A 20,885-nucleotide genomic window follows, 5' to 3' on the forward strand; every position below is an offset into this window, starting at 1 on the left:
ATTAGTTTTATGCTGGGATACTACTTCGATGTTAAAGGTTCTTTTAGCAGTGATTAACTAAATGAAAATATGAAATACATAATAAATACGTTTGACTCTGATTGTGGCATGTTTTTGTGTTCCACCTGATCTTTAGACAGCCACATCATCATAAAGATGAACTGCTAGATAACAGAAAAAAAAAAAAACATTTTATTACCCTGCAAGCTTTAAAAGCCATGACTGCAGATTAGACACGGCTCTTCTACCTGATCTTTTACTTTTTGTAGAACACCATGGCATTCGACGGGACATGGAAAGTATACAAAAATGAAGACTATGACAAATTCATGGAGCAAATGGGTAAGTTTATTAAATTATTTCTTGTGATTATTCTATCATAAATTAACAGATCATTATAATGAGCCCTTAAATTCTATAACAGAACTAAATTATTGTCTACCAATTGGGAAACTTTATATATTTTGGTGAATACATAATGGTACTTTGGGCATTTAACCCATTAGACAGTTAATTATCAAGAAGTGTACCCAAATTTTTCATTTCTGAATTGCAAACATACACACATGTACACACACACACACACACACACACACACACACACACACACACACTTTTGGACTCTCAGATAACCCCTTTGAAATATCTGTGTAGGGTTATAAGCAAGACAAACAGCAATTATGAAATCATTAACTAACATTGTACTAAAAAAGAAAACATAAATAAATAAATAACTGTAGGTGCTATATGAAATGCAAGTTTTGTGGGTTAGGAAAAGTTACATTAGCTTCTTTGTAGTTAGTAGGGAGGCCTTCACCAGCAGCATAACGTGAAGGGTTATGAGTGTTATAACAGCTGGGTCCTACACAGATGATCAAAAACCATTCAGCATAACACACTTTCACTGTATTGTGTTCAACTTTTATGTTTCTAAGGTCATAACATCTCAGAGGAGACTATATTTGCATTTAGTGATTTTTGTGACTTACTGACCAGATCAGTTAAACAAATGTGATGAATTACATTTCACTATCCCAATTATAAGTTATTTATTTCTATGACATGTAATTTATAGAACAATGCAAAAATTAATACCTTATACCCGTAGTGGTGGTGCTGCAGTAACGTTGTCGCCTCACAGTAAGACGCTGTTCGGTTCGATTGTCAGCTAGAGCGTCTTCTGCGTGGAGACATGCGTGAATGGGCATACCTTCGTTGAAGGTTGTGCATCAGGGCTGGGAACTCAGCACGTAAAAATCAACTACCAATCATTAGCGGACCGGAGTTCTGTTGTGGCGACCCCTAACCGGGAAAAGCCGAAAGACATAAACAAACTAACAAATGTAGTCATACCTTGTGTTAAAAAGATCTAGCAATTTAGTTGGCCTGGTGACCTTTACAATCAGTCAATATTTTATGTTAAAATAAATAAATAAATAAATATTCAGTGCTTGGTACAGCTCAGCTTCTACATCACAGAATGGTCTGCAAGTCCAGAGCAGCTTGATTTTTTTTAAAACAGTCCTGATTGGATAAACATTTCTGCTGCTGATGGCCTTGTAGGTAATATGTAACATACCTGATGAATGCTCAAGCCCAATACCCAGTGTATTCCTCATGTTACAACAATGCACGACATGTTAGGTATATGCTAATGCCTAATGGCCATTTCTTGCAGCATATATATCATATGTATCCTTTACTTAGTTTATGTTTGTATAAATTTTAATGGGCATTGCTTAGCATATGCATGTGCATTCTTTATTTACTGCGTTTGCAAAACTTTTTTGTAATTCCCACTCCTGCTGATGTGTATTACTCTTGTAAGCTACCTTTACTGACGCTGTAATTTGCATTTCTATGTCATTCTTTGTATTTTCTCCTAGACAGTCAAAAAATTTGTTCTGATGGGTAATTACTTCATCCCAGCCAACACATTTAAATAAATACATAAAAAGAATGCCACTCACTACCTCCTTGCAGGAAACTATAATTCAGCATTCCTTAATTAATATAATAATTTCTAAAAATGACACAACTTAAGGGACAACTGAATTGTCCATGTTCCAATGTTTTGCTGAAAGTGTTAAATTTGACTATAAACACCTGTTTTCAATCAAAGACAGTCAAAAAGTATGCATTTCGGCCAGATGGTCCTTAATTCGCCATATGAAATTTTCTGTACCATAAAATATTTAAAGCAAACGATATGATTGCCAAAAAAAGTGAAAATTCAACACTTGCTGATTTAAGCTGAAAAATATCATCTGTGTGACATCATTTCATGTTTCACTGTTTGATATGGGATCTTGGCATTTTCTTCTTTGTCCTCTAACTACCTGCATTGATCAGTTTAAGCTCTGTATGAGGAGTAGTAGACTTTTGCTGTGTTCCTTTGGGCACTCAGATTAGGAAGCAAGGATAGAGGTATGAATAGTCTTCAGGCATATCAAATTAGTTTACCTCTCTGCCATCCAGTGAGATGCTGACAAGCATTTTCCACTGTACATATTCCTGAAGTAAACAGCACACTGAACTACAACATCAACTGCAGCAAATGCAGCAAAATATCCATATGCCCCTCGGAGCAACTGAGAAGTAGAAAGGAACATGGACCCCTCCACCCCCCACATCCACACCTGTCATTTCTACGAATATACTCATCCGTCAACTCGAAAATGTCGTCTGTACATTGGTTCCAAATAACTCTTGTAATAGTCAACTTACAAAAATACTTCCCAAGACTTGCTCATGGATCAGTACTAGGCTAACGACCCTTGTGGGGCATTTTAACCTAGCCGATTAACCCATGTGAGAATCAAAACCTGCACCTTGTGTCTTGAAGGCAAAGATCTTAGCCATTATACTAACCTCTGCTGTTTGAAAAAACTACAGAAGACAGTTTCACTTCTCCAACTACAGAAGGCAGTTTCACTTCTCAGTATAATCAGCTTTATTCTGCCAATATCCTCTCCATTACTTAATAATTTTTTTTCCAAGTACTATTGTCCATAACTTTTTATCTTGGCTCATGCTACTACATCAGCAATCAAGCTCTAAAGTTTGTCAGCCTCATGTCCTCATAGGTCACATATCTCAGGAGCTCAAACACTTCAGTGACCACCTTTGACATGTCTGTCTTGGAGAAAGTCTTCTCCAAACTTATGCTTGTTATCTGTAATTCAGTACATTCGAACATTAGATCAATTATTTCTTTAACATTAGTTAGATCAGGCCTTCAGCTCTACAAAAAGGACTCATCCAGTGGTAACTGCTACCATAAAGCATAATTTCCTACTATGTATTACCCCCACATCCCCTTTCCACTTCCAACAATGCTCTGCCTGCCTCTCTGTCTCCTTGTCTAACTGCCCTTTCCTCTTCTCTTCCTATCTACTACTTTCTGTCACATGACTGAGTGCAAATAAATCATAGCATCTATAGTCATGTGCACAGACTGTATACTACTGTACCTTCTGGTGTCACTTGCTGGGTCATACAGTATCATATGTTTTAATCTTGTAAACCTGCATTTGATTCTCTGTCTTAGACTTGATGCAAACCATATTTTGTAAATGTTGTTGCATTTTCTTTTTTACCACTGGCCTTGGTCATAACAACGTCATAAAATGTAAAATAAATACATAAGGCACTGGGTGAATTTCAAAAAAATCTTGTATTAAATACAGGTGTTATTTGTATATAACTGCAAAATGTAACAACTGACACCTGTTTAAACAAACTTTGGAAGGTAAGAGCAAGTAGTTAGAATGATGCATCCTGGCTGTCCAAATGGATTCACAAAAACAGCTGTTTTGAGCCACAGGTTTGGTTCTCTTGTATTCTGCTGCTCACCACTGCATGTTGAATACTCGACCCACAAGACACTTTCTTAGAATAAAGTCTACCCAAATTACTTATTTCTGACTAACACACACGTGCACACACACACACACACACACACACACACACACACACACACACACACGCATGCACGCATGCACACACGCACACACACTTTGACTCACGCATTACCATTTGGTGTTACCTCTTATTTTTTTCTTCCAAAAACCATCTAGCAGTTGTTATTAGTACATGGAAAAGTGATATTAATTACCTGAAGTAAAATAAATACCTTGTCTCTAAAAATCTATACAGTGCTGTAATGCATCTTAATTACAAGGATGAACTGAATTACCCAAAGATCTGCTTGGGAAAAAGTTTTGCTGTTCCTGGATGCTATGGAGCTTTCAAAGTTAGATACATACTGTCCAGATTTTCACAGAATACCCAGATTTTTGCCATAGATTTTAGGTCTTTTCCTCAATAAATCTGTGGTTTTCTGAAAAATCACTGGGGCGGGGGGTGATCTGTGGATTGAATTCAATATATAATGACATACATTTGAGTTTTAGGCTTTATATTCTTCAGAAAAATGCATGCAAAGACAAACCCTGTTATTCTAACAACTTTTTAAATTTATAAGGGAAGGGCAACATTTAAAAAAAATTCGCTATTTTTGGGCCTTTGACCCCCCCCCCATCACCCCCCCCCCCCATTATGTTAGGCTTTGTCCAGATTTTTTGCTCTAAGAGGTTGAAAGGTATGGTCAGATATGAGATGTCAAGTTTCTCATTGCTTCATTATCATTTGCTAACCATTGCAATATTGTACCTTCTTACACTTAACATTACAGCTTTTTTCTTGTTTACAATTTAATTTAGATATTGCATGCAGACGTTATGTATAGGATCTGTATTTACTTTGCTTGACACAATATGCCTTTTTAGGTAATGATTGAAACTCAAACCACCAGATAATAAACAATTACAGTTTTATTTTAACAACAATTCACTGATACCGAGTTTTTAATACATAGATCAAGACTTGATAATTGATATCTCACTAGTAATGTAAATATATAAATAATACATAACACAACATTGCAGTCTTTGCCCAGGTTCAGTATCAAAAGTATGAAACTTGATAATTTGAGTCCTGAAACTATGAGCAGGTCAGTGCAGTTTACAAAATTATGAGAGTTAGTGTTACACATTTAATGCATTTTTGCAGAGGGGTTCTCCCTTGCACCCCAAGATGTAGAGTGCTGCACACTACACCCTCATTACTTTTATATACTAATGCCAAAACTGTTGTACCATGTATAAGAATGCTCTGACATACTGCACTTTCAGAGTTAGTATACATTTTCTCCTAATGTCATTTAAATTCCTGCATTGCCTAGGATTGCAGTTATAGTCCTGGAACATACAATGGGAACCCATTTTCCCACTGTCATGTAAGTCAATCTAACTACTTCATCTTCCACATTATTCAGTACAGTATCATGTGTTGCACTTATTTGTGTATATCTGAACCTTTGTTGACATTGCCAGTAGTACATAAGGAGAATATAGGCTAGTTGCAGCGATCCTGAGAGTATTATTAGTTAACATTGATTTTAGGCTTCTACTCTCACTTATTTGCTGTCTTATTTAATCATCCTTTTTTAGTGTTCCTCCAAACTTTTTTGAGCATGTAATAGCTGTGTTATTACATAATTAACTAAATACTATGTAACTGAAAGGCACAATGCTTTTTCTAAAAATCAACCATCTACTGCTACAATGTAATATAAAAAGCAATAAGCAGCAATTTTACCCAATCCCTTTCCCTCAAACACAATGTTCTTGCCCACGCACACACAAACACACAAACACATACATACCACTACAGAGAAATCATATAAACATCAACCTTCCCCCATTTGAGCCATGTCGGTTCATTCCTTCATCTTGGGTATTCTCGAGTGAGGGTGAGAGTTGGTCAAGAATGGTTGTCATTCAGCAGCCTCAACAGTAGTTTGCCACATCAGCAGCGTCCTGGAATTGAGACCATATTTGTTTAGGCCTAACCTTTTTCTTGAATAAGAGAATGGATGACCCACATCACTACAGGGACCACAATGCCCTCCCCAGATTGGGTGCTCCCATGCACTCATAATGACAGCTACTGCTAAAGTAACTTGGTGGCCATAGGCACATCCTGGAGACCACCATACATGTTGCTGCCCCTCCACTGAGGGACTGTGACACTGGTTAGTCCCTGACTGTCCCCTCCCTAACACAAAGGCCATGCCAATCCTCCTAAGGTGCACAAGCCACTTACTGACCTCAAGTTACCTGGGCCATCTTCAAGGCTTTATCCCGCTATGCAACTGGAGCTGGTAGCTGTGTGCAGCTGCTTTTATTGTCAGAAAGTAATAAAAAAATGAGAATATTAATTAAAAATTCATAATTTTCAAAAATTCAAAAATTGTTATGCATATTAGGTATTTATTGAAAGATATAGTGTTTTCATACTCTCATAAAAATTAAAATTTAGAATGCTATTTTAAGGTAAACATGGTTTAAATAATAAATAAATAATAAAATTACAATATAACAAATAAGCGCGAAGGCAAACTGGAGCCGAGGAAATAAAATTTATTTAGCGCTTTCGTCACAATTACCAATGACTTCTTCAGAATACATTTACCAATTCTAAAACACATTAAATACTCTTGTTCAAGCACATTAACATATCTAATTGAAGCTTTTGCTTCCATTTAAAAAGACAGGCTCAGAAATAATATATAAATACTGTGCAAAATACAATCTAAACATGCTACAAGAATAATATGAAATGTCTATTTATAAAAACTAAAACATATATATATATATATATATATATATATATATATATATATATATATATAAAAATAATTATATATGTATGAAGGTATAAAACTGCTTTTTGCTCTTACACACATTTGTGCAATCCCTGTACTTAAAAGTAGTGATCTGTTTTAATTTTAAATAGCTGCTGAGGGATGCTACTTCATTAAGACCTGGAAAACTTGTAGCATTAACCCTCAGTTGCCATAAGAATTCTTTATATTCCAAAAACAAATCCAATGGATCACCCATTTCATCCATTTCTACTTGATCCAATACCGCAAACTTAAAATAATGACTTGGAAAATGAATAAGGTGTTTGGCCAGTGCATTTTTTGTATTAGCCTTCCCTATATCATACATATGCTGATATATCCGTGCTCTGAATGCATTCTTTGTTTTTCCTATGTAGTATCAAAACACATCTGACAAACTCCAATGTATACTACTTTTTTGTACCGCAGTTGTTCTTCTGATTGTACTTGACCCATTCATATTTTTTGATAAATACATTGTCTCCCTCTAAAATATACTTACATTGAGTGCAATGTCCACATTTTGTCATCCTGCCTTTTTCAGCATTATTCTGTCTTTATTTCTTTCCAATATATTTTTTATACTTGTGTCTTTTTTGTAAACTACAATTGGTGCTTCCCCCAGTTTGACACTTATAAGCTCGTCATTTTTTAATATGTACCAATTCTTGACAAAAATGTCTCTAACTAGTGGGACGTGTGGATTATATGTCAAAATCAATGCATTTCTGTAGTTACTGATGTTACCAGTTGCTGTTTCACTGTTATCTGATAAAGTACCCGTTCCAGATATATCCAGATCTAATAATGGGTGAAAGTGTCCCACAATTCTCTTGTGGGTCACCTCATCCAACAAAGGTTTCACAAAGTCAGCTGGATAGCCTCTCTTCATCAGCATACCCAATAAAACATTCCTTTCTTTATAGAATTCTTCCAGATCACTTATCATCCGAGCAAGTCTCACCCCTTGTCCCTTCACCAAGGACCTCTTTTGGTGCAAGGGGTGTCCATTTTCAAAGTGGAGAAGGGTGTTCGAGTATGTTGGCTTCCTAAAAATAGTGGTGGAAAATTTCTTATTCCTCTTATCTTTGCTGACCTGTATGTCCAAATAGCTGATACACTCTGTATGTGTATCCATGATAAATCTCAGGAAAGTAGTACTAGAATTCAGAAACACTGAAAATTCAGACAACTGGTCTGGACTGCCATCCCAAAATATTAGAATGTCATCCAGGTATCGCCCATAAAATCTACAGTGTTTCATTCCCTCCGAAATAAACACCTTCAACAGCTCCCACTGAGTTAGGACAATATTTGCAAAATTGGGGGCACATGCTGCCCCCATTGCAATTCCAGACATCTGCCTAAACAGACGTCCCTCAAATGTCAAATAACTGTTTTCCAGTACTAGTTCTAGCAACGTTCTTAATGTAAGTATCCTGGAATGTGTTAAGGAAGTGTCTTGACAAAGACATTCATAGAACAATTCAACACCCTCTTGATGTGGTATAACATTAAATAAATCCTTAACATCAACAGTTACAAATATAATGTCATCACCATAATATTCCTGTTTAATTTTCTTTAAACAGTCCCAAGAATCTTTAATAATGTGTGGATAGTCATGTAACAGGTTTTTAGTTGGCTGTCAAGAAATTTTGCTATTGTAAGTGTCTTGGAGCCTTTTGCATCCACTACAGGTCTTAAGGGGGAATTTCTAGTGTCTTTGTGGATTTTTGGGATCCCAAAAAACGTTGGGATCCTTGGATTATTCTGTAGACAGAAGTTGTAGTCAGTCTCTGTGATTTGATCATTCAATAATAAATCATATAATATAATATCAATGTTTCTATATGCTATATTTAACTCATTACGTGATATCTGTTCATATCCATCTCCAAATAAGTGGCCAAGCATACTGTCTATATATCTTTCCTGATTCATAACCACTAGACCCCCCCCCCTTGTCGGGTTTCATCACCCTAATAGTTCTATTCTTGGAAATACTAGTTAAAAGACTTGTTTCTTCCTTAGACAAATTGTGGTCGTTCAAATTCAGTTTGTTCCTGGATAGGTCTCTGATTTCGTTCATACACATCCCTTGAAACTACTGAATGGTCGGATGTAGTGGGGGGGGGTTAAACACACTGGCATTTTTACACTTCAAGTTATAATTACTACTGTTGTCCTTTTCCAAAACAACATTAAAATTAAGTTTCCTTGTGTACAAAATAACATCTAACAATGTTTTTTCTAAGTTAAGTTTCTTAATCGGTACAACATTAAGTCCTTTTAGAAACAAGTGGGCTCATTCCTGCGTAACAGAAGCACTACTTAAATTATATATTTTGAAGTCATGATGATCACTGAAAATAATGACTTCATCATGATTATCATCATTATTCAAAAAGTTTTTTCATCTACCAATTCCCCTGTCTCCCCTTTCCTCTACCCCTCCCCTGATTGTTCAAGGTTGAATACTGGTGTCCACCCCGGTAATTCCCGGTCGATGGTCTCCTGTAATTGTAGTTTTGTTGAAGGATCCTTTCTGACCTCCTTAGGGGGGGTACTAAAGGGATGTTACCTGGGGTATTTTCATTGTTAAAACCTACTTCATCAATCTCACCTTCATACTCTTCATTAATATTTTCTTGTTGCATAAAATGATTCCCCCCCCATTTTTTACTAAAGGGTAAGCCTGCCCTTTTTCATATTCTTTGTGATCTCTATCAAGTTTTTTGCATGTTTTCTCTTTAATTTTGTTAATAATATTATCAACATTGAAAAACAATGCATCATATTCATTCGTTTTCATACAAAAACACAGGTCTTTCTTAATAAAATCATCCAATCTGTTAACCGAATCTTGTAATGCCACACATTTCTTATCATTGTCTCTAATGAACAATTCCAATAGCTCACAACCTTGACGGTTAAACAAAGTCACCAAGTCTCTGTGTAATTCTGACCCATAAACCAGGCCATTCAGAAATCTTCGGGACTTGTTCCCTTTTCAAACATTCCCTTAGGTACTGCTTTTCTATCTGCAATTTCCTCAGTTTTAAAATATCTCTTTCCAAATTTTTTAACATTTGGTCAACAGTACCTTGATTGGTTCATTGGTTAACAGTCCCCAATAACCCATCACTTTCTTTATTAATCCATTCCTTTAGATTAAAGGAATTATGTGTCTCTTTGCGACTGTTAGCATTGTTAGACTGAGCCTGACACCACTGCTGCATCAGTTGAACCAGTCCGGATGACCCGAATGATGTTGTGATATAGTCACCCCTTCCGCTTGGTCGCCCTTGTATATTGGGGCTCCCTTGCCCTGGAGGAATACTACCAAATGAGTCCTGTGTATTCCCAATGGTGTCGACTGTTTGGGAGCCAGGATCGACTGATGTTTTATTAAGTCTTTGCCCCAATCCAGTAAGTTGCTGAGTTAAAATGTCAATGAGAGCGGTAAGATTGCCAATGGCATTTGTAAGTTCTTCATAGGTGTCCCTCGCTCCTGGTCCACCCTACGTACTAGACTCCATAAACTGCCACAAATGAAGTAGAACCAACCAAATAACAAACAAGCATGAAGGTGAACAGGAGCCGAGGAAATAAAATTTATTTAAATTTTTCGTCACAATTACCAATGACTTCTTCAGAATACATTTACCAATTCCAAAACACATTAAATACTCTTGTTCAAGCACATTAACATATCTAATTGAAGCTTTTGCTTCCATTAAAAAAGACAGGCTCAGAAATAATATACAAATACTGTGCAAAATACAATCTAAACATACTACAAGAATAATATGAAATGTCTATTTATAAAAACTAAAACATATATATATATATATAAAAATAATTATATATGTATGAATGTATAAAACTGCTTTTTGCTCTTACACACATTTGTGCAATCCCTGTACTTAAAAGTAGTGATCTATTTTAATTTTAAATAGCTGCTGAGGGATGCTACTTCATTAAGACCTGGAAAACTTGTAACATTAACCCTCAGTTGCCATAAGAATTCTTTATATTCCAAAAACAAATCCAATGGATCACCCTTTTCATCCATTTCTACATGATCCAATACCGCAAACTTAAAATAATGACTTGGAAAATGAATAAGGTGTTTGGTCAGTGAATTTTTTGTATTAGCCTTCCCTATATCATACATATGCTGATATATCCGTGCTCTGAATGCATTCTTTGTTTTTCCTATGTAGTATCAAAACACATCTGACAAACTCCAATGTATACTACCATTTTTGTACCGCAGTTGTTCTTCTGATTGTACTTGACCCATCCATAATTTTTGATAAATACATTGTCTCCCTCTAAAGTATACTTACATTGAGTGCAATGTCCGCATTTTGTCATCCTGCCTTTTTTGGCATTATTCTGTCTTTATTTCTTTCCAATATATTTTTTATACCTGTGTCTTTTTTGCAAACTACAATTGGTGCTTCCCCCAGTTTGACACTTATAAGCTCGTCACTTTTTAATATGTACCAATTCTTGACAAAAATGTCTCTAACTAGTGGGACGTGTGGATTATATGTCAAAATCAATGCATTTCTGTAGTTACTGATGTTACCAGTTGCTGTTTCACTGTTATCTGATAATGTACCCGTTCCAGATATATCCAGATCTAATAATGGGTGAAAGTGTCCCACAATTCTCTTGTGGGTCACCTCATCCAACAAAGGTTTCAAAAAGTCAGCTGGATAGCCTCTCTTCATCAGCATACCCAATAAAACATTCCTTTCTTTATAGAATTCTTCCAGATCACTTATCATCCGAGCAAGTCTCACCCCTTGTCCCTTCACTAAGGACCTCTTTTGGTGCAAGGGGTGTCCATTTTCAAAGTGGAGAAGGGTGTTCGAGTATGTTGGCTTCCTAAAAATAGTGGAGGAAAATTTCTTATTCCTCTTATCTTTGCTGACCTGTATGTCCAAATAGCTGATACACTCTGTATGTGTATCCATGGTAAATCTCAGGAAAGTAGTACTAGAATTCAGAAACACTGAAAATTCAGACAACTGGTCTGGACTGCCATCCCAAAATATTAGGAAGTTATCCAGGTATCGCCGATAAAATCTACAGTGTTTCATTCCCTCCGAAATAAACACCTTCAACAGCTCCCACTGAATTAGGACAATATTTGCAAAAATGGGGGCACATGCTGCCCCCATTGCAATTCCAGACATCTGCCTAAACAGATGTCCCTCAAATGTCAAATAACTGTTTTCCAGTACTAGTTCCATCAACATTCTTAATGTAAGTATCCTGGAATGTGTTAAGGAAGTGTCTTGACAAAGACATTCATAGAACAATTCAACACCTTCTTGATGTGGTATAACATTAAATAAATCCTTAACATCAACAGTTACAAATATAATGTCATCACCATAATATTCCTGTTTGATTTTCTTTAAACAGTCCCAAGAATCTTTAATAATGTGTGGATAGTCATGTAACAGGTTTTTAGTTGGCTGTCAAGAAATTTTGCTATTGTAAGTGTCTTGGAGACTTTTGCATCCACTACAGGTCTTAAGGGGGAATTTCTAGTGTCTTTGTGGATTTTTGGGATCCCAAAAATTGTTGGGATCCTTGGATTATTCTGTAGACAGAAGTTGTAGTCAGTCTCTGTGATTTGATCATTCAATAATAAATCATATAATATAATATCAATGTTTCTATATGCTATATTTAACTCATTATGTGATATCTGTTCATATCCATCTCCAAAGCATACTGTCTATATATCTTTCCTGATCCATAACTACTAGACCCGGCCCCTTGTCGGGTTTCATCACCCTAATAGTTCTATTCTTGGAAATACTAGTTAAAAGACTTGTTTCTTCCTTAGACAAATTGTGGTCGTTCAAATTCAGTTTGTTCCTGGATAGGTCTCTGATTTTGTTCATACACATCCCTTGAAACTACTGAATTGAATGGTAGGATGTAGTGGGGGGGGGGGATAAACACACTGGCATTTTTACACTTCAAGTTATAATTACTACTGTTGTCCTTTTCCAAAACAACATTAAAATTAAGTTTCCTTGTGTACAAAATAACATCTAACAATGTTTTTTCTAAGTTAAGTTTCTTAATCGGTACAACATTTAGTTTTTTTAGAAACAAGTGGGCTCATTCCTGCATAACAGAAGCACTACTTAAATTATATATTTTGAAGTCATGATGATTACTGAAAATAATGACTTCATCATGATTATCATCATTACTCAAAAAGTTTTTTAATGCGTCATCATCTACCAATTCCCCTGTCTCCCCTTTCCTCTACCCCTCCCCTGATTGTTCAAGGTTGAATACTGGTGTCCACCCCGGTAATTCCCGGTCGATGGTCTCCTGTAATTGTAGTTTTGTTGAAGGATCCTTTCTGACCTCCTTAGGGGGGGTACTAAAGGGATGTTACCTGGGGTATTTTCATTGTTAAAACCTACTTCATCAATCTCACCTTCATACTCTTCATTAATATTTTCTTGTTGTATAAAATGAATCCCCCCCATTTTTTACTAAAGGGTAAGCCTGCCCTTTTTCATATTCTTTGTGATCTCTACCAAGTTTTTTGCATGTTTTCTCTTTAATTTTGTTAATAATATTATCAACATTGAAAAACAATGCATCATATTCATTCGTTTTCATACAAAAACACAGGTCTTTCTTAATAAAATCATCCAATCTGTTAACCGAATCTTGTAATGCCACACATTTCTTATCATTGTCTCTAATGAACAATTCCAATAGCTCACAACCTTGACGGTTAAACAAAGTCACCAAGTCTCTGTGTAATTCTGACCCATTAACCAGGCCATTCAGAAATCTTCGGGACTTGTTCCCTTTTCAAACATTCCCTTAGGTACTGCTTTTCTATCTGCAATTTCCTCAGTTTTAAAATATCTCTTTCCAAATTTTTTAACATTTGGTCAACAGTACCTTGATTGGTTCATTGGCTTTCAGTCCCCAATAACCCATCACTTTCTTTATTAATCCATTCCTTTAGATTAAAGGAATTATGTGTCTCTTTGCGACTGTTAGCATTGTTAGACTGAGCCTGACACCACTGCTGCATCAGTTGAACCAGTCCGGATGACCCGAATGATGTTGTGATATAGTCACCCCTTCCGCTTGGTCGCCCTTGTATATTGGGGCTCCCTTGCCCTGGAGGAATACTACCAAATGAGTCCTGTGTATTCCCAATGGTGTCGACTGTTTGGGAGCCAGGATCGACTGATGTTTTATTAAGTCTTTGCCCCAATCCAGTAAGTTGCTGAGTTAAAACGTCAATGAGAGCGGTAAGATTCCCAATGGCATTTGTAAGTTCTTCATAGGTGTCCCTCGCTCCTGGTCCAACCTACGTACTAGACTCCATAAACTGCCACAAATGAAGTAGAACCTACTAAATAACAAACAAGCATGAAGATGAACTGGAGCCGAGGAAATAAAATTTATTTAAATTTTTCGTCACAATTACCAATGACTTCTTCAGAATACATTTACCAATTCCAAAACACATTAAATACTCTTGTTCAAGCACATTAACATATCTAATTGAAGCTTTTGCTTCCATTTAAAAAGACAGGCTCAGAAATAATAAACAAATACTGTGCAAAATACAATCTAAACATACTACAAGAATAATATGAAATGTCTATTTATAAAAACTAAAACATATATATATATATAAAAATAATTATATATGTATGAATGTATAAAACTGCTTTTTGCTCTTACACACATTTGTGCAATCCCTGTACTTAAAAGTAGTGATCTGTTTTAATTTTAAATAGCTGCTGAGGGATGCTACTTCATTAAGACCTGGAAAACTTGTAGCATTAACCCTCAGTTGCCATAAGAATTCTTTATATTCCAAAAACAAATCCAACGGACCACCCATTTCATCCATTTCTACTTGATCCAATACCGCAAACTTAAAATAATGACTTGGAAAATGAATAAGGTGTTTGGCCAGTGCATTTTTTGTATTAGCCTTCCCTATATCATACATATGCTGATATATCCGTGCTCTGAATGCATTCTTTGTTTTTCCTATGTAGTATCAAAACACATCTGACAAACTCCAATGTATACTACTTTTTTGTACTGCAGTTGTTCTTCTAATTGTACCTGACCCATCCATAATTTTTGATATTTCTTCCAGATCACTTATCATCCCAGCAAGTCTCACCCCTTGTCCCTTCACTAAGGACCTCTTTTGGTGCAAGGGGTGTCCATTTTCAAAGTGGAGAAGTGTGTTTGAATATGTTGGCTTCCTAAAAATAGTGGAGGAAAATTTCTTATTCCTCTTATCTTTGCTGACCTGTATGTCCAAATAGCTGATACACTCTGTATGAGTATCCATGGTAAATCTCAGGAAAGTAGTACTAGAATTCAGAAACACTGAAAATTCAGACAACTGGTCTGGACTGCCATCCCAAAATATTAGAATGTCATCCGGGTATCGCCCATAAAATCTACAGTGTTTCATTCCCTCCGAAATAAACACCTTCGACAACTTTCACTGAGTTAGGACAATATTTGCAAAAATGGGGGCACATGCTGCCCCCATTGCAATTCCAGACATCTGCCTAAACAGATGTCCCTCAAATGTCAAATAACTGTTTTCCAGTACTAGTTCCATCAAAGTTCTTAATGTAAGTATCCTGGAATGTGTTAAGGAAGTGTGTTGACAAAGAAATTCATGGAACAATTCAACACCCTCTTGATGAGGTATACCATTAAATATATCCTTAACATCAACAGTTACAAATATGATGTCATTACCATAATATCCCTGTTTGATTTTCTTTAAACAGTCCCAAGAATCTTTAATAAATTGTGGATAGTCATGTAAACAGTTTTATAGTTGGCTATCAACAAATTTTGCTATCGTGAGTGTCTTGGAGCCTTTTGTGTCCACTATAGGTCTTAAGGGGGGATTTCTAGTGTCTTTGTGGATTTGGGATCCTTGGATTATTCTGTAGACAGAAGTTGTAGTCAGTCTCTGTAATTTGGTCATTCAATAATAAATCTTATAATACAGTATCAATGTTTCTATATGCTATATTTAACTCATTACGGGATATCTGTTCATATCGATCTCCAAATAAATGACCAAGCATACTGTCTATAAATCTTTCCTGTTTTATGGATGTTTTATTGGGTATGCTGATGAAGACAGGATATCCAGCTGACTTTGTGAAACCTTTGTTGGATGAAGTAACCCACAAGAAAATTGTGGGACACTTTCACCCATTATTAGATCTGGATAAATCTGGAACGGGTACTTTATCAGAAAACAGTGAATCAGCAACTGGTAACATCAGTAACTACAGAAATGCATTGATTTTGACATATAATCTACACGTCCCACTAGTTAGAGACATTTTTGTCAAGAATTGTTACATATTAAAAAGTGACGAGCTTATAAGTGTCAAACTGGGGGAAGCACCAATTGTAGTTTACAAAAAAGACACAAGTATAAAAAATATATTGGAAAGAAATAAAGACAGAATAATGCCAAAAAAGGCAGGATGACAAAATGTGGACATTGCACTCAATGTAAGTATATTTTAGAGGGAGACAATGTATTTATCAAAAATTATGGATGGGTCAAGTACAATTAGAAGAACAACTGCGGTACAAAAAAGTAGTATACATTGGAGTTTGTCAGATGTGTTTTGATACTACATAGGAAAAACAAAGAATGCATTCAGAGCACGGATATATCAGCATATGTATGATATAGGGAAGGCTAATACAAAAAATGCACTGGCCAAACACCTTATTCATTTTCCAAGTCATTATTTTAAGTTTGCGGTATTGGATCAAGTAGAAATGGATGAAATGGGTGATCCATTGGATTTGTTTTTGGAATATAAAGAATTCTTATGGCAACTGAGGGTTAATGCTACAAGTTTTCCAGGTCTTAATGAAGTAGCATCCCTCAGCAGCTATTTAAAATTAAAAGTGCATCACTACTTTTAAGTACAGGGATTGCATATGTAAGAAGAAAAAGCAGTTTTATACATTTATACATATATAATTATTTATACATGGATATATATATATATATGTTTTAGTTTTTATAAATAGACATTTCATATTATTCTTGTAACATGTTTAGATTGTATTTTGCACAGTATTTATATATTATTTCTGAGCCTGTCATCTTAAATGGAAGCAAAAGCTTCAATTAGATATGTTAATGTGCTTGAACAAGAGTATTTGTGTTTTAGAATTGGTAAATGTATTCTGACGAAGTCATTGGTAATTGTGACGAAAGTGCTAAATACATTTTACTTCCTCGGCTCCAGTTCGCCTTCATGCTTATTTGTTTGTTATTTGGTTGGTTCTACTTCATTTGTGAAAAATTACAATATGTAAGGGTAGGGTTTGTAAAAGTACCTAAGTGAAATGCTACTTTCTGAATGCATTTGTTGTTTGAAAATATATTAGTAATTTTAGAATTTATAACATTGTCTTCAACATGTAGCCTTTACTTTTACTCTTGTGAAAGTTGTGATTTTTTATTGCATGCGTGACATCCCTCCTCTGGACCAGTAATCAAGGAGCCTCAATCCTCTTCACTGACACCAGTGAGGGATGATCACTTGGAACAAAAATAGATAACATACTGTATTTCCGGATGCAGCCCCCTGCATCAAGCACAATTTCTCTTAACAGCACAGAGGGAACACACTCCCATCTTGGGGCTGGATTTCCCTCTCTCTCACTAAGCCCCAAATAAGACACCACACTGACCACAGCTGTAGAGTTGAGTCCTCAGTGGAATGTTCCAAGCCAAGTCCTACACCACCCTCTCTGTGAAACCAGTGTAGTGTCCTTCCTCCAAATAGCTGACAGACACACTCTTTGACATTTGATTTTCACACACACACACACACACACACACACACACACACACACACACACACACCTGAGAAAGGCTTACACAGATTTTAAGCTATGTCCCCTCTACCCAGACTATAAGGTAGATACTACCACCAGAACACACCGCCAGCTACTCTAAGGCTCTTAAAAGAGTTCTCAATTATACTGAGTAAAATTAATACTAATACAAATAGTAGTGTTTGATCAATGCAGCAAGGCGTTCAGGAGCAGCCACAGTGCCACCAAATAAATATAAGTACTCTCAAAAGTAAAAATATTCTCTAAAAGTCCAGCCACAATGAAAGGTTTAAATATATTTAATAATACATAATAAATGAGAATAATAAATATCTATTTACAATAAACACCAGAGTTTCAATCACATACAATATTAAAAATAACAATAATGGAAATATTCAAACAGATACAGAAAAACAATACTTAACAAATCTCACTATATGTTCCTGACTGATCTAAAGAATTACTGTCCCCTAGTTCTCTTACCAGAGCAAGGCAAGATGATGTGGGTGAGTGGTTCTTTTTTGTGGCAGCTTTCAAAAACAGACTGCCCAGAGACTTCTGTCTCATCTAGTATTAAAACATCATTTCAGTGTTGACATCGCATACATCTGGTCATCTGACTTTTGGTTCCCACAATACCCCTTTACTAGAAAGTGAGCCAGAATCTTGAACATATGTGTCAACACACACACACACACACACACACACACACACACACACACACACACACACACACACACACACACACACACACACACACCTTTGTTAAGATGTGTTATAGCATCTGGAAGCTATAAAACCATTTCCAAAACTTCCACCCTTCCAGGGTAGCAATTAGTTCACCCCTAAGGACAATACAGTTGGATTAACAGTCCCGGTTTTCACAGACATTTTGTCTCTGGCTGCAAGCAGAACTGTAAGATACAATTTTTATGGCCTAAACCAGGTAATTTAATTTCAGACTTACTTTCAAAGTTAGCTGGACTGAGATTAGCTTCTTCTCCTCTAGTTACCTCTCTTATATTATATCCATTTCAACAGTTATAATACAGTTTCTGGTATGTATTTCTTTTCTGTCCTGCAGGACCCACTGTTGGTACATTTTAACCTACTGTTGGTACATTTTTAACACAAACAGCTTTACAAATACATTTTCAGCACAAGCACCTGTACAAATCAGTTTGATATACAAATGACATGTAATCCTTTACAAAACTCCAGTTAGCTATGCTGGCATGTGTAACACATCCACTGCCCTGTTTCTCCTAGCATATCTGGCAATGCCACACATCATCGCAGTATGCATATGATTTAATTTTCCATACACAATTAGGTGGACTCTGCTAAACAAATCATGAAAAGTAAGGATCATGTATGAATGGAAACAGTAATAAATATGCACATTTCAGGATATACTTGACGTTTGAATAGATAAGACAGTGGCAAAAGACATATGTCCATATGGAAAGAATAGCCTCTCAGCTGCCTTTGAGAATGTTGCTCATCTCCCTTCCACTGTGTGCAAGAATCTATATCAAACCCACCTTATTGCTACAAGCCATATAACCATTTATATGTCTGTATGTAAATACAGAACTTATCAAAAAATTAGTACCACTAACATTTTTGGAAAGTTTTCTTTTTCATTACTGAATGAAATGTTGTTTATTTTTCAAAATCTGTGACAACCTTAATCAGAAGACACAGCATAATAGATTATTACCTTGGATTAAACTTATAGGCAATACTTCTTATTGTTGCCAGATGACCTTAAGAGACTTTAGCGTGAAGCCAGTGAGATCACCTAGGTAACATACAATATCAATAAGGCTTAAAAAGCCCATATAGCCACTAATACTTTTAGTGTACAGTATGTAGTTAAATCTGTCTCTTATGGTTTATAGGTTCCTAGGTTCATAATTGATTACAAGGCTAATGACCCTAAAGAGCCTTTTTCAGTATGGCCATGTTTCCCAAATGTATTGGAAAGGATTGTATACCATAGGTTTTTATGGGGAGTATATGTAGCTTGGGCAAATAACTTGGGCACGAGTTGTCATGCATTTACAAGCTCTCTCCTTCAGACTCAGGTGCCAGACCTAGGGGTAAATGTCTGATTCCCCATCCATTGGTCCAAGTTTTGCTTAAGCAAGTGCAGGGAAGGGCTCTAATTCATATGGATGGGAAGTCTATTCCAGAAAAAGGATAATATCTGATATATATATATATATATATATATATATATATATATATATATATATATGTATGTATATGCCTCCAACATTTCGTATTTATATTATAGATGAGGTTTAGATCCCTGGATCAGGTATTTCTGGTGCTATTTGTTTTGCAGATGTGTAGTAGGTCTACCAGACCTAGATCAGAGGATGCTTTGTAGGACAGGCATAGATTGCCTGTCAGCATTCTGTAGGAGACTAAGTACAGGGATAGGGCTTTGAGGCAGTCCATGTGGTACATTTCTACACCAAGTATTCTTTTTGTGAGGAGACTTTATGGATGCTTCACTTCTTGTAGATGCCTAGTGAGGTATATATCAGAAGTCAACTTCAGTTTTAAAGGTTTTCAATGCCGGAATGCAATTACTTTAGATTCAGAGCTCTACTTACAGAAAGCCAAAACATGTGGAATAATGTAGTTTTGATCAAAGGAACAAGTTCAGAAAGAAACTAATTGGGTGCAGTTAGGAGACTGAGCTTCTAAAAACACCTTACAAAAGTAAGTGCTAGACAATCATTACAGTAGTCAGCTCTATTTGCAACATACATATCTAAGTCCCAACCCTAAGAAAAAGCATGGAATATTTCTTGGTGTAGTCTACCAGTCAAAGCAGGCCAAACAGGATTCATATGGAAATGCCTTAGTAATAGAATATAATGGACGTTCTAATTTGATCAGGTCTATCTTGGACACTGAATGGAACAGGTTTGTTGCACTTACAGACCTTGAGAAGTTATATAAGAATAAACTAAAAGTGGTCTTTAGAAACTCATGTAATCTGAAAAATTTATTAGAAAAAGAAGTAGGGCAGAATAGTGCAATAAGGAAAAGAAAAGGAACTTTCAAGTGTGACCACTGTGCCCAATGTAGTTATATAGCAAATAAAGAGAGTATTTATCTGGAAAGCAGGAATACAATGATCCTGGGTAAGAAATATAGTAATTGTGAGTCTAGT

General features: G+C 35.9%; 1 protein-coding gene across 1 annotated transcript in view; it reads left to right on the forward strand.

Moving 5' to 3' along the window:
• The first annotated feature begins 275 nt into the window (after window positions 1-275).
• LOC122792846 (fatty acid-binding protein, intestinal-like) overlaps window positions 276-20,885 on the forward strand; it is a 49,594-nt gene continuing 28,984 nt past the window's right edge. The window contains exon 1 of the mRNA XM_044060406.1: window positions 276-342. Within this exon, the coding sequence (XP_043916341.1) occupies window positions 276-342 (67 nt within the window). The remainder of the gene's footprint in view (window positions 343-20,885) is intronic.

Source organism: Protopterus annectens, chromosome 2.part0 (genome assembly GCF_019279795.1).
Source record: "Protopterus annectens isolate FY-2018-M chromosome 2.part0, PAN1.0, whole genome shotgun sequence".
In the NCBI taxonomy this organism is placed as follows: domain Eukaryota; kingdom Metazoa; phylum Chordata; order Ceratodontiformes; family Protopteridae; genus Protopterus; species Protopterus annectens.